Source organism: Myotis yumanensis, unplaced genomic scaffold, assembly GCF_028538775.1.
Source record: "Myotis yumanensis isolate MYYU_CA2020_CCGP unplaced genomic scaffold, mMyoYum1.0.hap1 SCAF_1, whole genome shotgun sequence".
Classification (NCBI taxonomy): domain Eukaryota; kingdom Metazoa; phylum Chordata; class Mammalia; order Chiroptera; family Vespertilionidae; genus Myotis; species Myotis yumanensis.
The window spans coordinates 77,372,531-77,390,606 of record NW_027223752.1 but is presented as its reverse complement, the minus strand read 5'-3'; the positions used below and the strand labels follow the sequence as shown (position 1 = coordinate 77,390,606).

Below are 18,076 nucleotides of genomic sequence, written 5' to 3'. Positions count from 1 at the left end.
AGGGCAGCCCCTGGTCGGGCTCAGAGCAGGGCTGATTGGGGAGTTGGGGCGCCGCCCCCTGTGACACTCAAGGCAGGGTCGATGGGGAGGTTGCGGCGCTACCCCGTCATGCACAGAGCAGGGCCAATCAGGGGGTTGGGGCGCTGCCCCCTGTCACTCACAGAGCAGGGCCCATCAGGGGGGTTGGGGAGCTCCCCCCTGTCACACACAGAGCAGGGCGGGTCAGGAGGTTGGGGCGCTGCACTCTGTCACACTCAGGGCAGGACCAATGGGGAGGTTATGGCTCTACCCTTTCACACACAGAGCAAGGCCCGTGGAGGGGGGTTGGGGCGCCACCCTCTATCACCCACAGAGCAGGGCCGATCAGGGGGTTGGGGTGCCACCACTGTCATACTCAGGGCAGGGCCGATGGAGAGGTTATGGCTCTACCCCGTTACACACAGAGCAGGGCCCGTGGGGGGCAGGGGGAGTTTGGGGCGCCGCACCCTGTCACACACAGAGCCGCAGGGTGATCAGAGGATTGGGGAGCTCCCCCCTATCAGGCACAGAGCAGGGCTGATCAGGGGGTTGGGGCACCTTCCCCTGTCATGAACAGAGCAGGGCGGATAGGGAGGTTGTGGCCCTGCCCCCTGTCACACACAGAGCCGCAGGGCAATCAGGGGGTTTGGGCGCTGCCCCTGTCACTCTGATCCAGTGCCAGGGGGCCTCACGGCTCTGCTGATCCCAGTGCTGGGAGGCATATTACCCTTTTACTAAATAGGATAGAGGCCTGGGAGCTGGCTGGTTTGCCCTGAAGGGTGTCCTGGATCAGGGTGGGGGTCCCCACTGGGGTGCCTGGCCAGTCTGGGTGAGGGGCTGAGGGCTGCTTTCAGGCTGGTGATTGTTGACCGAAGCTCCCAACCGCTCCTTTTTTTTCTCTTTTTTTTTTATTTTATTCTGGGCCAGCTTTAGCTCTGGCTCTAGCTCTGAGGCTTCCGCTGCTGAGCATTCTATAATTGAAACAATGTATAACTCCAGCTCTGAGATCCCAGCCGTTTGTTTAGCTTCTATATTTGTTACAAAGTTTCAAACTGCCGGCTCAGAGACCTGCAAGGCAGGCGGGGACCGTTGCAGTCTGCAGTCACTGAAGCAAGCAAGCCTCATGTTTGCTTCCAGCTGCCTGGCTGCCGGCCGCCATCTTGGCTGACAGTTAATTTGCATATACTCACTGATTAGCCAATGAAAAGGGTAGCGGTCGTACGCCAATTACCATGTTTCTCTTTTATTAGTGTAGATGATGATGATAAGAGTTGTTCTCTTAAGTTCCTTAAAAATTCTATAGTTAACTGCAACTCATTGGCCTTTCCAGAGATAACACAATCTGAGATAATTCAAATCCCACCACCACAGTCCTTTTTAAAATTTCTTTGACAAATGCAAAGGACATACCCATCTTCCAGTTAAATTTCCTTTTGAGTCCGACAAGAAATCAAGCAAAGAAAAAGGTATAGTGATCCAGCTAGACCGTGATTTATAGTGTTTGGAAAACAGTTTACTTAATGAGGAAGTACCATAAAAGTTTGCTTATCTTGGTCACAGGTATTATAATTCATATCCCTAAAGGGTAGAGAGAAAAATCATTCTTTTCCAGGAAAGACAATCCTATATAATAAAAGGCTAATATGCAAATTGTCCCGACTGAGACTGACCTGGAATTCAACTGGATAGGGCTGACCAACTGCCCACGGACCCTCTCCCAGCCAGCACCGCCCCCGATTGCCCCCCCCCCCCCGCCCCCAACCCTGATTGCGGCTCCTCCCTCTGGTCAGTCTGGCCCAATTGGCCCTGATCAGGGCGGGCCGGCCAGACCCCACCTGTGCACAAATTCATGCACTGGGCCTCTAGTAATACCATAAAGCTCCATCCCTCTTGCTTAGCCTGATACTATATATTCACCTGATACTATATGCTTACAATGAAAATAATTCTGCGGGTGCAGGTCCTCACACAGATGCCCGTAACCCCTGCTTTCGAAATCTTATACTCGGAGACATCTAACAGGCTACCTGGCTCAATCCTTACTGGATAGCAGACAACCTACCTTCCTAGGGACGTTTCCTCATCATTTCATGCCCCTCATCAGCCCACCACTTCCATTTCCCTTCCTCACCCACATTTACACAAGAGTTCTGAGGCATGAGACACTTGTGAGAGTGAATCACATCCACTACCCCCTGGTAGAGCTGAACAAACACTAGTCACTCAAAAATACCCTCCCCTGGCCTGATTCCTGGGTTTAATTTCCTAATGAAGTGATCATTCCTTCAAGATGGAGGATCAGAAGCATTTCAATGGCTGTGTGTAGTTCTTATTTACTTCATCAAAGGTTCTTTGGACATGGTCAAGCCTACAGGTACATGTAGTAGAGGTGATATTTTGGGGGAAATGCCTCCTTTAGCCACTCTAGCAGATGTCAAAATGGAGGAGAGAAGTAGTGGGCAATTTCTCTCTCCACATATACAAATATTCACCCTTTCTGGCCACCCATGCAGGGACCTTATAAGCAGAAGTCCTTGTCAGGAAACTTTAGTCACTCTCAGATAACTCTACCTTCAAGATCATCCTTCTGCCTCATTCATGTGAGGACAGCACAGTACTCTCAGTACAGTGCTTCTCAAACTACAAAGTGCTTATGAATCCCCTGGGGACTAGGTGGAAATGCAGATTCAAATTTAGTAAGTGTGGGGTAGACTCTAGTGCAAGGGTGGGCAAACTTTTTGACTCGAGGGCCACAATGGGTTCTTAAACTGGACCGGAGGGCCGGAACAAAAGCATGGATGGAGTGTTTGTGTGAACTAATATAAATTCAAAGTAAACATCATTACATAAAAGGGTACGGTCTTTTTTTTTTTTAGTTTTATTCATTTCAAACGGGCCGGATCCGGCCCACGGGCTGTAGTTTGCCCACGGCTGCTCTAGTGCCTACATTTCTAACATGCCTTCAATGGACACTGATGCTGCCGATTGCAAACCACGCTGGAGTAGCAAGGTCTGCGTCTCTTTCCTCTCCCAGAACTGGAGCACATAATACCTTAAGGTCTCTTTGTGGCTGGTTATCCACCAAAAGAACTAAGCCAGGCAGGAGACGCAGAACCTTGGCATGCTGCTCTCACTGCCCAGACTCCAGTCCTTCCTTCCTGCCCAGGTGGAGTTGCCACATTCTTGCTTAGCTAAATGACCAACCTGGCTCAGCCCCCCCAGCCTTATCTGATGCCACTCTGCCAGCAACTCAAACATCCGGAGCACCTGCTCTAGGACACATTCCTGGGCCCTCACCTGAGATTCTCATTCATTAGGTTGGGAGTGGCCCCAAGAAGAAACAGACACTCTAGGTCAGTGGTTCTCAACCTTCTGGCCCTTTAAATACAGTTCCTCATGTTGTGACCCAACCATAAAATTATTTTCGTTGCTACTTCATAACTGAAATGTTGCTACTGTTATGAATCATAATTTGATATGCAGGATGGTCTTAGGCGACCCCTGAGAAAGGGTCGTTCAACCTCCAAAGGGGTCGCGACCCACAGGTTGAGAACCGCTGCTCTAGGTGATTCTGATCCATTAACAAATTTTGGGGAAGGAAATACATGTAACCTCTTCAATGGATTTGAGAAACCTGTAAGCTATGGTTGTTAATGCCTTTACGTCAAGGCAGAATGGTTAAAAACAAAACAAAACAAGCTGAGCATTTCATTCTATGATAGAACTATTTCCCCCCGAATTTCAACACTTGCTTAGGGGCATTTATGATTATTTCCAGTGCAATCTGTCTTTTTCTTTTTTATAGAAGTTCACTAAAAGTGTAAAATATGTCCTATATATCCTATAGAAAATTCTTTTAATGTAGGTATGATTAAAGATACACTCAATTAATGAGAAAAGTATCAAAGGAATGATGATTTGCCCCCCTGATTGAACTGGAGTTGTTCATATACATACAATTTAAAAAATATATCCAAGAAGAACAAACACTGATATCAGTTAACAAAAATAAGGACTGAACATTATTACCTTTAAAATGGCAAAGGCAGATACAAAATACAAAAAGTAACTTTACAGATGAAATGTCCTCCCTAAGAAAGGCTAGCATTGGCTATTTAGTCTCTGGGGCAGATGTGGCATCTTGCTGGGTGCCAGCCTCTGTGGGCACAGCCTCGGGGCCAGCCACAGCAGCAGTGACTTCGGAGGCAGCGGAGGTGGCTTCTGGACTGGAACCAGTCCCTGCCCCACCAGAGGTGGCCTCCATCTCACCGGGGGTGGCCTCAGTCTGAGAGGCTAACAGTTCGTGACTGACGCTGGCATCTGTTAGACAGGGGATGTCAGCCTGAGTAGGCATGCCCTCTTCTTCTGTTTCCATTTCTGTTTCCTGGCTTTGAACCTCCTCACTTTCTTCTACCATAGCAGGTGGTAACTGCAATAAAGTCTAATAAAAAAATAAAGAAAAGGAAAATATCAGTATAAATGAACTCAAGTAAAAAGAATTGGCTTATAAAGTTAAGCTCTCACATTAACATTATTATCTTCCTAATAAATACTGTTCGCTGTTAAGAGTTCTCCAGAACAATGCTGGCTATTTCATTTTACAGATGAAAAGCTCTGATGACAATGGCCTACGTTTTGCTGAATATGCCAACACGGATATCACAAATGATTAAAATACATATTAATTCTCTAGAGAGGAAAATAATATGAAAACCTATTAGATTTTTTAGCAAAGGGATTTGCTGTCACACTTCTGGAAAAACAGTGGCTGATTAGGACTGATTAACACACCGAGTCGAGAAGGGCCAACTTTGATCAAGGAGCCCTGTGAGGGGCAGGGAGAAACCAAGCCCTGGGACAAAGCCATGGCAGGGAGGGGGGAAGGGACCAGACTCTGTCCCACCCAAACACTGGAGCAGCTCTAGATGCTGAGCCTGGTTGCTGGAACAGGTGGGAAAGGGGTTAGTGAAAAATGAGAGGGCTTACCAAGAGGCATGAGGACGCTTTGGGGGATAATAAATATGTTCATTATCCTGACTGTGACGATGGTTTCACAGGTATATACATGTGTCAGAACATCATACTGTATACTTAAATAAGTGGCTTTTGTTGCATGCTAAATTATATCTACATAAAGATGTTTTGAAAGTATGGATGTTACATGAATAATAACAACCCATTTTGGTTTAGTTGGTTTTCTACAAGGAATCACATATTTAAAGATTTATTTTGAGGTGAAAGGAATACAGTCAATAATACTGTGATAATGCTGCACAGTGATTCCTAAATTAGTGGGGTGATCACATTGTAAGGTATAAAAATGCGAAATCACTATATTGTACATCTGAAATTAATATAATTAATATAATATTATAAACCAGCTACACTTAATTTTTTTTTAAAAAAATGATATATTCTGCAACAGATAAGATTCTTTAGTAAGAAGAAAACTAAGAGTTAGTGCTGAGAAAACTCACCTGATGATAGTGATGGGTGGTCTGTATCAGGTGCATATACATGTTGTACACAAAGTTTGCCATTTGGGGCATATTCTTTATTACTTGTACTTCATGAGATGGCCTCTCTCCATTCTAGAAAAGGCAAAAGGGAAGTTAAATATAGTGAAAAACACTAAAAGCTAGCATTCCAATAGGAGCCCATCTCTCTGTTTTATGTGTAAGCACTATTGGGTTTAGAGTACATAAAGATGTAAGTGTGAGAATCTAATAAAGAAGGAAAAAAAGTGATTCCATTTAAATGTAGAAAATGTAGAGATCAGGAGGGAGCCAAGAGTCACTAGCTTTTAATACAATTTCAGGCTGGTAAGTCCAATATGAATTTTGGTCCACTAACTAATGTAGAAGAAAAAGAGAGAGCAATCATTTGGAGAAAAAAATCACCAAAGTCTAAAGTAATGGTTCCTCATACTGTATATGTTCCAAAGGCAATTCTCAAGATTATTCTGAAAGAAAATGTTAAAACTGTTCTTCCTACTGATGTTTTTCTAAAAAATAAGAAGCTAACATTTACAATGAGAAGCTAACAATATCTAGACTGTCAGTCATGAAGGTGAACATTCAGAAGGAATTTTTACTAATAAAGAATGCATATACAGTAAGAGATGTCGGCAAACAGTAGTCTAAAGTGTCAGCGTTGTGTATCTATCAGGAGCATCTGGGGGAGAATGTTCATCAGAGGCCTGGGCCTGGCCCCAGAGATGTTCATTCAGTGTCTGAGATAGAATGAGGTGCTTCAAGTAGAGTAGTATCTGACCACAATCTCAGAAACAATGCTTTCTATTTGTTCAGGAAAGTACAAAATTTGCACTTTTTCCTAAGCTATACCAGAATAAAGATGAACAACTTTCCTATTTATAATCAATCATACAAAGTCTCCCCTTTCTTACTACAGAAAAAATTCAGAAAACCATAAAGGTAAAAAACTTTTATCAAGAAATAAATAAATAAAAGTGTCTTAAATAAAAGTAGCAAATCATTTAAGGCACATAAAGTTAGAAATACTCAGTACATTAAGTAGCATTCCCAGAATTCGGCAGGGTGGCAGGCTTGCATGTCAGCAGGTATTCTTTTGCTAATGGTCACTTTCTGCAATGGTCACAGCATGTGTGTGCAGAGGCTCCCATGCTGCTACAACCACAACACTGCCTTCAAAACAGGAGGGTTTTTTGTTTTGATCCGTTTGCTTATTTTCAGGTGGCTTTGCTGGGGAGCTGCCTCTTCTGGGAGGCAGTGCTAGCTGCTCAGCCCTCACTGCCCATCCCCACAGCCTCTTGAGCAGAGCATGGGGAGATGCTATCTGACCTCAGTCCCCAGGCTTGAATCCATGGTGCTATGCAAAGCACCAGTTTCTACACTTCTGCTCATTCATATTGCCTGAACTGCACTCCCAGTTTTCACCAGGTATGTCCCTGCAGCCCTTGGGATTCAAAGCACCTGGGGAATCCTTTCAACCCCAAGACACAGAGGCTCTGCCCCAGACCTCTTGTCAGGAACCTCTGCTTAATCATTAGCCCACAACAGATGGAGAACCTAAGCGCTACAGGATTGTGTCCAAACTTCAGAGATTGACTCTCAAGGCTTTACATGACCCCACCCCATCATATCTCTCCACCGGTTTCTCCAATTCCTCTACAGCAGCATTTCTTTACCTATTTGGAAGGTACTTAGCATTATTATAAAACAAACACACAGAATTTAATCTTGTTTTTTCCCTAAGAGGGAAGAAAAATGTACTGTAAACATTTAAAAGTTTTGTTTAAATTCCAATGGATCTCCAAGACATTTCATTAAATGAAAAGGCAAAGCCCAAGTCTATATAGTATGCTTACCTCCATGTAAGAAAGAAAATAAACAGGTATCTGTTCCTTTGTGCCAAGGTAATATATAAAGAATAAACCAAAAACTAAAGAGATTGCTTTTATGGGGGAGAGGAGAGGAAAGGGAAGAAAGAAGGAGGGAGAGGAAACCGGAAGCAGGGATGAATGAGGAGGGAGTGGTATTTCTCTGAGTATAACTGTTTGTTAAGTATACGTGTATGTGCTGCTCCCTCCCACATTTTCCCAGAATGTATGTTTCTTAAGTCTTCTCCAAGAGCTAAATTATTTATTACTCTGTTAAGTTCTCCTTACAAAGCTACACAATGACTATGAACATGGACTCTGGAGTCAACCTGCCTGGGTTTTCAAATCTCGAATTCTTCATCCACTAGATGCACGGCCAAACTACTTCTCTAATCCTCAATTTCCTCATGCGTAAAATTGGGTTAATAAGAAAACCTCCTGAGCAGGGCTGTTACTGAGATGAAATAAAATAATGTACATAAAGAACTAATTGCTTGATACATGATGAGTACTCAATAAATGTTGGCATTTATTATTTTTATATAGAAAATCTAATTTAGTTCCTTAATGCAAGCAACATTCTTAAATCAGTACGTAATTGGAAGATCTGTCTGATCATGTTCCTACCTAATGTAATCATCCATAAGAGAATACAGCTCAATAGAATGAAGAAGCCCTACCTTTCTACAGGTTGGGAAAGGTTCCGTTGGAATTATATGCAAATGGAGCGGGCGGGCTGTGAGCTGGCTGAAAGCTGGAGTGAGTTCGAAACAGTTTTGGAAGAGGGATACTCTGGCGAAGATATAAAGTCCAAGTCTGGCTCGAGACATGGCCACCACTAAGCGACGAACATCCCTTTGGGGAACAAACAAAATTAACATACATCAAGATTAATAACACATTTATGTAGCTTTTTAAATTTTTCTTACATATTCTACTAAATATTCCTATTAAGCTGTGTCAATAAAAAGTTAAGTTTCTTCAAAACTTAATAGAGTAAACATTAAGTTAATCAATGTTATGTGACTAGTAAACCAAGTACAAAGTTAATGCTTTATCGCTAATCTATGCGTTGGCTTCTTCTTTTGGGAGAGATCACAAAATAACTGATGCACTGACTAAAAAGATCCAAGTAGCTACATTGGTATTATGATATAGTTCAGTTGTCAGTCACCAGTAGTAAGTCAATCTGAACCAATCTTCCTCCATTTCTTCACCTACAAACTCCAATGCTCCTCAAAGTGAAATTTTACTTCCTGGGTAATTCTCACCACAGTTTTATACTTATTTGTAATAATAATTACAAATATAATCATATATAGTATGATGAGATGGTATAACACCACATAACACCCTGTCTTTTTTCATGTATTACTCTAGTACCTGGGCTCAATGTGAATTCGAAACAGTTTTGGCCTAAAATAAGTATTCAGTGTTCACATAAACAGTAATAAAATGGCTAAATTGAATGACACAACTACGCATGTGACTATCTAATGAATTATATCAGTTTTCTTTATCTTTTAAAAGGAATATATGCTTTTAAAACTTTATTTGAGTCAAATCAATTTATAAAAAGAGTGATATCCATTAAGTCTAACTTTAGTATGTGTTTTAGTAAAAAAAAAAGATAATTTTAGTTTCAAATGTAGAGGACAGTTTTTCTGGAGATGTTCTTACATATCTATTTGGATTTGTATTTTACAAAAAAGAAGACTTTCATGAATAATAATAAAGTTTGGTAAGATCATCTAATAACCAGGGATTCTCCCATCCCCCCACTACACAAAACTACGAGGTGTTCACTTAGGTAGGAGAAAACATATCCCTTCCCATAACGTTCTGGTCTCCCCTTCACACCCAGAAGGCTCTTCACTCTAGGCAGGGCACAGACCCAGGGCTGCAGCAGCCCTGACCTGGCTCCTTGGAGGAACCGTGCTCTCGTCCTCAGGGCTGCAGTGCAGCAAAGAGGCTTTGCAAGCCTCATCTCCCTGCGCAGGAGGAGTGTTACACTAAGATCCTCTGCAGATGCAGGTGTGGGCACCTGCTAAGGATATGCCCAGTGTCTCCCCAACTGGACTCTAAGCTCCAAGAGGGTAGAGATCACGAATATTAGAATTATTTATACAGACTCAGAACCCAGCACACTGCCAAGTAATAGACTGACTTGAAAGAATTTATAATGAATGACCAAACACTATGAGGATGACAAACTACCAGTCAGAAAAGTAAGTGAGCAGACAGGGTTCCTTGGAGCTGTATCTTGAACTCAGAGCAATGAGATCACCACCTGCTTTCAGTCCCCCAAACACGGCTGGGCAGAAACACTGCCCAACAACAGGCTGTCGTTCTGACAGACCCTTATGAGGACAACACAGGAAGTGACAGTCTCACTGCTTTGCACTTAGCAGGTCCCCAGCATTTCTATTGGTACCTGGGCTATTGAAATCAGGTGGGGACAAGAACAACAAATGTTGGGAAAGGGACTAGAAATGTCTCACTACTCTGGCTTCTGAACGGGTCCACAGTGTCCTAAGACACGTTTCTGGAACTAAAGCAGAATAATCTGGCTCCTATCATCTCCTAAAGAGTCTACCCTGGATGAAAAAGATGTGGGCAAAGGCAATATGACCAGCACAGGGAAACAGAAAGGGTTAAACGCAGAGTTACACATGACTTAGGTAACTACACCCAAGAGAAAGGAAAACATGTCCACATAAAACCTGGTACATGAATGTTCATAGCAGCATTATTCATAAATGGCCACAAAGAAGAAAAATCCCAAATACTCATCAACTGATAAATGATCAATGAAATGTGATATATCCACACAATGGAATGTTATTTGACAATAAGAAGAAAGAGGTATTCATACATGGTACAACAGCAATGAACCTTGAACACATTATGCCAAGCGATTCCATTTAAACAAAGTGCCTAGAACAGGTAAGTCTAGGACAGAAAGGAGGATAGTGGTTGCCGAGGACCTGGGGAGAGAAGGGAGTGACTGCTGATAAGTATAGGGTTTCTTGTGATGAAAATGACCTTAACTGATTGTGAAGATAGCTGCATAACTCCATTAATTAATATGCTGAAAATCACAGGCTTGTACACTTAAAATATATGAGTTGTATAGTATATGAATTCTATCTCAATAATGCTATTATTTAAAAGAGAAATAAGAAGGAAGTAGGTTTCCTTGATCTCTTGAAACGTAAAAAACAAAATATTAGAAAAAGAAAGATATGAAAGATTATCTCTGTGAACCAAAATATCCAAGAAAGGTTTGGTAAAATTCTAGCTAAGGTACCTAGGGAATTTACGTAATTGGAATCATAAATAATACTTAAATTAAATTTCTCCTGTATAATCTAACAACACCCGAACCATCACCAGAAACCCCGATGAAGAAGCTGGACGTTCAAGAGCAAATTTTGGCAAAGAAGATTGATTACGTGGATAATGGTATTTTTGCTTAGAAAATCTTGATATTAGACGATACCAAAATCAGGTTCTTTTTTAACCTTTCATTTATAATAAGCATTTTATCATCATCATCATCTATTTCGTTTTTAAGTTTCTAGAAAAGTCAGGCAAAAAATAGCAGAGAGCTAAAGTCATGGGAATCTAGAAAAGACAAAGCACTACAGAGTAAGAAAAGAGGTGGGGAGGAGAGGAAGCAGCGCTCATGCACACACACTGAGTTTTTACGAGATTTAATTATATAAATCGTAATGATGCCCCATTCAGAGAGCAGCCAGCTGTAACTCTCACTGCGGAAAAGGAACTGCTTTTTAGAGAAGTTAGTCTCCAAATACTTGCTTGACAAGTAAATAAACAAAAAAATAAACTGTATTTTAGAATGCTACGGTCTTCAAACAATTTCTTGAAACGTTCTATCTTTGCTTACTCTTACATAAAGTTATCAGTAGAATGGAACCTGACCACTGGGCTAAGCTCCAAACAGAGCTTGACTTACTGATTACACTATGAGAGCTTCAAGAATTTTCTCTTTAATCTACAAAATAAAATAATAAAATGAACTCTCCATATAGTTTTGCTATTAAATCATATGAGATGAAGGTTTATATAAAATTAAACAGCTGCTTTGTAATAAGAAGATATTATTCCCATAAATCTCTAGCGCATAAGTACATCACAATAAGTGACAAAAATAGATTATTGTTTGTTTTGACAATTCTTAATCCTGAGAGAACAAATGGTTCCTTTATTCTCTAACACTGAAGCTGAGAGACTGTGTGGAAACACCAGAGATCCTGTGTGATGAAAAAGTCATTCTGAAGAGACGCTTGTACCACTTTACTTCTTTTAATTTCTGATAGATCCATTCTTACTCTCCAACATACAGCACCAAAAGCTGTCATAACAATTAATTATACTTTAAATTTTAAAAAAGTAAAACTACTTAGCCACAGGAGTTTAAAACTGAAGCAGAGAGTAAAGTTCAATGACATTATGACAGTTTTTCCTTACGCACCTCAGGTGGCCCACTGCCCTGGTTCGTACTAGAGAAAGAAGAATATAATCATTCTGTTGACCTTGAAATCTGTCAACAGTTGTCACCTAGAAAGAAAAAAATGGTAAATATGGCATACTTAAAATAATCAATCCAAAATAAACATGACCATATACTTGGCATTCAAAAGATGAATTAATGAACATGAACTATGAAATAAACCACGGTAACCAGATGGCTATGTCCCTATGTTACTCATTCACAGTCTTCCCCTACTAAACTACTCAATTCCATGAAAGCAAGCACTGTGTTTAGCTCATTATCTGGTATCCTGGTTTGATGCCCAGCAATATAACTTAAGTTTGCTCACTTATTATTTAACACATTCCTAGTTCTCATCTATAGCATTCCTCTATCAAAAAATAAATAATCTTCATAGTACTTATTGTTCAGTTTGAAAATACATGTACAAGTAAGGAAATTCAGGGAGGTTTCCGTCTAATGTTGGCACCCAAGCATTTATCTTTTTCATTAATTCAACAAGAAGTTTAAATGCTTATTCAGTAAAAATTACAATCATAGTCCTATCTTTGGAAGTTAACATTTCTTTTTAAGTCAGCTTCACAGAAGTATAATTGACATACAGTAAAATGCACTCATTTAAGTGTGCAATTTGATATATCCTGACAATATATATTCCCTTAAACCACTACCACAACCAAACTTTCCAAGATCTCAGGCCTCTTGTTGTCAAATCTGTATTCCCCACTCCAGGCAACCACTGAGCTGTTTTCTGTCACTATAGATTTTTTTAAACCAGTTCTAGAATTCTATTAAAATGAAATCATACACTATGTACTTTTTTGCCTAAGTTCTTTCACTCAGCATATGTTTCTGAGACTCATCCATGTGTTGTGTACATTAAAGTTCATACTTTTTTACCTCATTACTCTTCTACTGAATGCATATACCACAATCTGTTTATCTACTCACTTGTTCATGGCATTTGAATTGCCTCTAGTTTTGGGCTATTTTGAATAAAACTGCAATGAACATTCTTATATAAATATTTTGTGCCATGTTTTCACTGCTGTTGTATAAAAGCTCAGAGTTAAATTGCTGAGCTATGTGGAAAGTGTGTGTGTAACTTTATAAGAAACTGTCAAACTGTTCTCTAAAGTTGCGGTACCACTTTATACATTCATCAGCAATGTTCCAGTTCCAGAATTCCAGTCGCTCCACATCCTTGCCAACACTTTGTATATGTCAATCTTTATAATTTTAGCATTCTACAGTGTGCATAGTGGTATACCACTATAGTTTCAATTTGCATTTCCCTGACAACAAATGATGGTAAGCACTGTTTCACATGCTTATTTGCCATTCGTATGTCTTCTTGTGTGAAATATCTGTCCAATACATTTGCCAATTTAGTACTGGGTTGTCTTCATTTAACAGTGACTTTTACAGAAGTTCATATATTCTAAATTCAAGTGCTTTGCTCTTGTGTGTGGATGTTATATTAGGAAATTCTGTTGCCATCCTTACCATGTGGAGAGCTTACCTCAAATGAGAATGACTGGCAGACGGATGAAATGAAACTTGGTCTCTGACTACATCACCAAGTCCCTCTAACCTGGAGCCATGCTACTTTCATCTTGCAATGGCAGGGAGTAACTGTCTTTATTATTTGAATTAAGTTTTTCTATTTTTATAAATAAAAGAACTCAGATATTGAGTTTCTTCTATTTCTAAACTTCCTACGTCTCAAAGTTATTAGCTTCTCAATTTTGACTGTCTATACCCCTTATGGAGTGTCTAGTCCTCACTGCAGTCCTTTCAATTTTGTCTTCATTTCTATAATTTTGTTTTATTTTCTTCCATTTCATATTTTGTCTCTTGCCGAGTTCTTTAATTCTCTACTTGTAGCCCTCCCTCTCAGATACGGTTACTTCATTAAAGTACTTTAAAATCCAAAGCTAAATGTGTATTCAAAATTTCATCTGTTCCAGGCCAATGTGGTTTTTTCTGGAACATGTATCTTGTCAATTAGTATGTTTTGATGCTCTTTACCTGATTTTTTTCCTGTATAAATTGAGCTTGTGCTAGTTTCTGCTTCTCCACTATTTCACCACTGAGTAGGTGGATTTCCTTACCCACTTATTATGCGAGTGATTAGGGTGGGGTGAGCAGGACTGTGTTTTAAAGGCTGGATGTTTTTTTTGTGTTGTTTTTTTTTTTTGTCACAACCGAAGGTTCTCTTTTCTTCTGCTACTATAGAGACAGTCTATTTGCAAATAAAGCTATGGCACATACAGTTCACTGAGAGGTTTCTTTGAACCAATCTGGGACCAGGAAGGTGTCTGCTCACCCCAATTCCTGAATCCGTTGTTCAGAAACAGGGATGTGGCTCTTATACTTCAGAGAATGCCACTCACCTTCATGAAGTGCACACTTGCAGGCACTTTCAAGACCAGTCCCCTAAATTCCCTTCTTCCCCCCATTTCCTTCATGATTTTTGTCACCCTGTGTTCTCTCACTAAAAACGGAGTCTGTCTTCTCTTCCTCCCATTTTCCTCTTACTTTTGGATTATTTCCAAGGAAAGGTGAAAGAGCTTTTATACAGTGACCAAAGTCCTAACCTCATCATTACTAATATATTTGTTTGGTTATTCTTTCCAATTTTCAACCCTTTATTGATAAAATCAAGCATATTTATTTATTTTTTTATATTACTCCCCCACATCTCATTTGCTGTGGACATGACCACAAAACATTTTTCCCACTAGGTTTTCTTTCTGCTACATTGTTAGCATTTGGCCTATTGGGAACATTTTATGAGCCCTTACTTATATTTTTGCCTAGATCAGCACTGTCCAATATCAATAAAACACAAGTTATATGTGATTTTGTAATAGCCATCAGTAAGATTTTACAATAGCTATCTGAGATCTCTGGAGTCTTGCAGATGTTCTGTCTAGCTAATCCTTCTGGGTTGCTAGTGACCAGACAGTTTATTGTGATCACATCATCATCCTATATTCCTGTTATATAAGACTAACTGATGTGGTAACTATGGATTGAGCAAGAATTATCTTTAAAAGGGTTAAGACTCAAACTCAGGAGGAACTAAGGCAGTGGAAGGAATCACAACATGTGAAATTCCTTATATAAAAATTTATTAACTTTAAATAAGTGTGCCTATGTTACACATAATAAAAACCTTTACAAAAAAAAATCCTAGGTCTGGATGCACTTCACAATTCTTAATGTTCAAGAAAAAAACACTCCCTTATATACACACAAAAAGAGACAGAACAAATTATACTTTTGCAAATAAAACAAAAAGTGATACAATTCCCATCTCTACTCTAATAATACCTAAATAATCTAATTTTATTATCCATCATTTTGCCAGCAAACATGTCATAAACATTTATTTCTGATTACTATCTATAAAATTTTCAGTGTGGTAGTTGAGACAGAAGTTCAAAGCAAACCAACAACACTGACAGATAGGTTTGTCAGAGAATTACTTATAGTTACTATGACAGCATTTTCTCACATATCTTAAAAGGAGATAGCAAAGAGACGAAGTGGGACAATATAAATAACTCATAATAAATACAAATCTTTCCATCTTACCAACATCATAAATAAGAGAATATATGTATTATATTCATAAAATTACCTTATTTGGTCTTCCAATCAATGGATTGCTCCCACATCGTCTATTGATAATGTCACGAATAAGATGCTTTTGCCCATTATAAGTTGTTAGAATACTGATCTTGTCAGCAGGATAACCAAGTAAACACATGTACATAAAGAGTGCCACTACATATTCTGCCTCTCCAAGATTCTGCAATGCAAACATAATCAGATTGTGCATTTATTTTCTTTTCTTTCAATTTTATATAATTAACCAACTAGCACAATTTGTTCATTTATCACACTTCAAGTGGTGAAGAGTTAATAATTTGGACAAGTGAACACCTTACATGAAACTGAGGAGTAACATTATCCTAGATTAACATTGATAAATAAATGTAGAATATTTTAAGTGTTACCCTTTAACATTTGCAATATATTTGTAATAAACATCATAAAAGTTACCAACTTAAAGACTTAATACTTTTGGGACCACAACAATCACAATGCAGATCGATAATTTTCTGCTGCAGGGTACTGGAACGATGGCTATGGAAAGAAACATTAACATAAAGGGGCGAGGCAACTGGTTTAGAAGCCAGTGTAAGATTCAGTCTAATAACACATCCATCTAGCAGTACTGTAGTCAACCTTCCATTTTTACACCATGCTTTTCCTTCTTCATACTTCACAGTATTTTTGTGTTTTGTGTTTGTTCTCTAGGTTAAGTGGGAAGAGGATGTGGCCTCATATTAGTCAGTCTGGCTGACTCTGGGGACTGGTCAAAGCTGGAGGAAAGGAGCTCCCCTGGGCCTGAAAGTCAGGAAGCTCACACAGGCTGCTTAGTGCAGGTCAGGAGAGACTGATGGACGGAGTAAGAGATGAGGGGAGAGAGTAAAAGGAGAAAGAAGCATAACATATAAATCAAAAAAGAAAGACAAGAAGCTGCATTTCATGTTCAGGCCATAGGAAAATTACAGGAAGACCTTCAAAAAAGCCATTTATATTCTGTGACACTTGTGACACTCACACAGCTTCTCTCTTAAATCTTCTGGTTCTTTGGAAGACAGCAGGGAAAAGAAGCTGCATGGCCGTGTAAATCTTATCAATTTCTTATCAAGAGCAAACTACATTTATTTAAGCATCAGCTCTAATACAGGTAAAAGGAATCTTTTGGTGTAAGTGCTGCCAGGTCTTTTTGTACCATTACCAATATATATTTATATATTTTTGTTTTTCTGTTCCTTTTTATTAATAAAATGGAACACTATAGATATACTTACAACTTGATTTTTTTCATTTAATGCAGCATAAACATTTTTCCTGCCAGCAAACCAGGTTATAATGTTGTCATTCTTAGTGGCAATTCAGTATTTCATTATATGGAATAGGTAACAATATAATCAATCCCTACTGGTAAGACATTTAGATTGTTGCTAATTTCCAAAATAATTTACAGTAAAAGGTAAAAGAAACATTTTAGCATATAAGGCCTTTGTAAATTCATCTAATGTTTTTTAGGAAGAATTCCTAGAAGTGAGAACATTGTGCTTTTAATACATACTGACAATCTGCCTACCAAATTACTTTCCTACTAGCATTGCATGAGTATCGAATTTCCCCAAACCTACACCAACATATAGTATCAGAGGTAAAAATATGTGCCAGTGATTTGTACTTGCTATAAATCTATATTTGTGTGTGTGAGAGAATTGCATATTCTTGTCCTTATTGCATTTTGTTGTTGTTGTTGGGGAGCTGGTTTTTAAAAAAGCAAAAACAATTTATAAGAGTTTTATATACATTCAGATTTCAACCTGTTGTCTGTTAAATGTTGAAAATAAATTTTTTTCTCAAACCAGTATTTTTCTTTATGATTTTTGCTTCTGGTAACAAGCTTAATAATCTTTCTCACCCAACATTATATATTCGTCAATACTTCCTTCTTTCTGGAAAGTTTTCTTATAGTTTCCTTTGTGTATGTATCTTTAATCCATCTGAAATTAGATTTTTTGTGCTGTGTGTGAGGAGGGGATTTAACTTTCCTTTATTTAATGACTAGCCACATGGTTCGTATCACTGATTTAGGTAGTAGTTCCACCTGCCAAATGCAAAATAAACTTAAAAGTCTTATGTTTTTTTCTTACCTGATAAAAGTAAGGATTAGGCTCAGATTCTCCCACTCCCTGAAAATCTTCAACATTGATGAGCTGGAAGTCATACAGCAAGCCAGCATTTGCTGTGCTAAACTCCGGCAAGAGCTGCACATGGGGTAAGTTGCCTAGTTTCTTGTATCGCCAGTTGTACAGGTTGCACAAGCTTTCCAAAGACAAAGCCCCCCAACCAGGAAATATTAGCAAGGTAAAATCCTTTTTAACATAGATAGGGCATTTCTAAGGAACTGTGCTCTTCCTCTTAACTTTCATGCTCCCCACTTTGTGCTCCTCTTTCTAGCAGTAATGTCTTTTCATCCTTTGCCTCCCTACTTCTACTAACCAAATCAGAGGGCAGACGACAGTACAGAAGTGACAGCTCCCAAGTGCTCTCTGAGGCCATGCTTCTTCACCCAA

At 39.4% G+C, this 18,076-nt stretch overlaps 1 protein-coding gene and 1 pseudogene across 2 annotated transcripts in view; one reads left to right on the top strand and one right to left on the bottom strand.

Annotated features, from left to right (window-relative positions):
* Window positions 1-1,781: 1,781 nt before the first annotated feature.
* Window positions 1,782-18,076, bottom strand: part of AQR (aquarius intron-binding spliceosomal factor) — a 91,231-nt gene continuing 74,936 nt past the window's right edge. For both annotated transcript variants that reach the window (XM_070425416.1, XM_070425426.1), the window contains 6 exons: window positions 17,654-17,825; window positions 15,547-15,717; window positions 11,877-11,962; window positions 8,059-8,233; window positions 5,496-5,609; window positions 1,782-4,459 (listed from right to left, as the gene is read on the bottom strand). In XM_070425416.1, the coding sequence (XP_070281517.1) occupies window positions 4,130-4,459; window positions 5,496-5,609; window positions 8,059-8,233; window positions 11,877-11,962; window positions 15,547-15,717; window positions 17,654-17,825 (1,048 nt within the window). In that variant the 3' untranslated portion in view covers window positions 1,782-4,129. The remainder of the gene's footprint in view (window positions 4,460-5,495; window positions 5,610-8,058; window positions 8,234-11,876; window positions 11,963-15,546; window positions 15,718-17,653; window positions 17,826-18,076) is intronic.
* LOC139001398 (small nucleolar RNA SNORA32) lies at window positions 14,572-14,691 on the top strand (annotated as a pseudogene).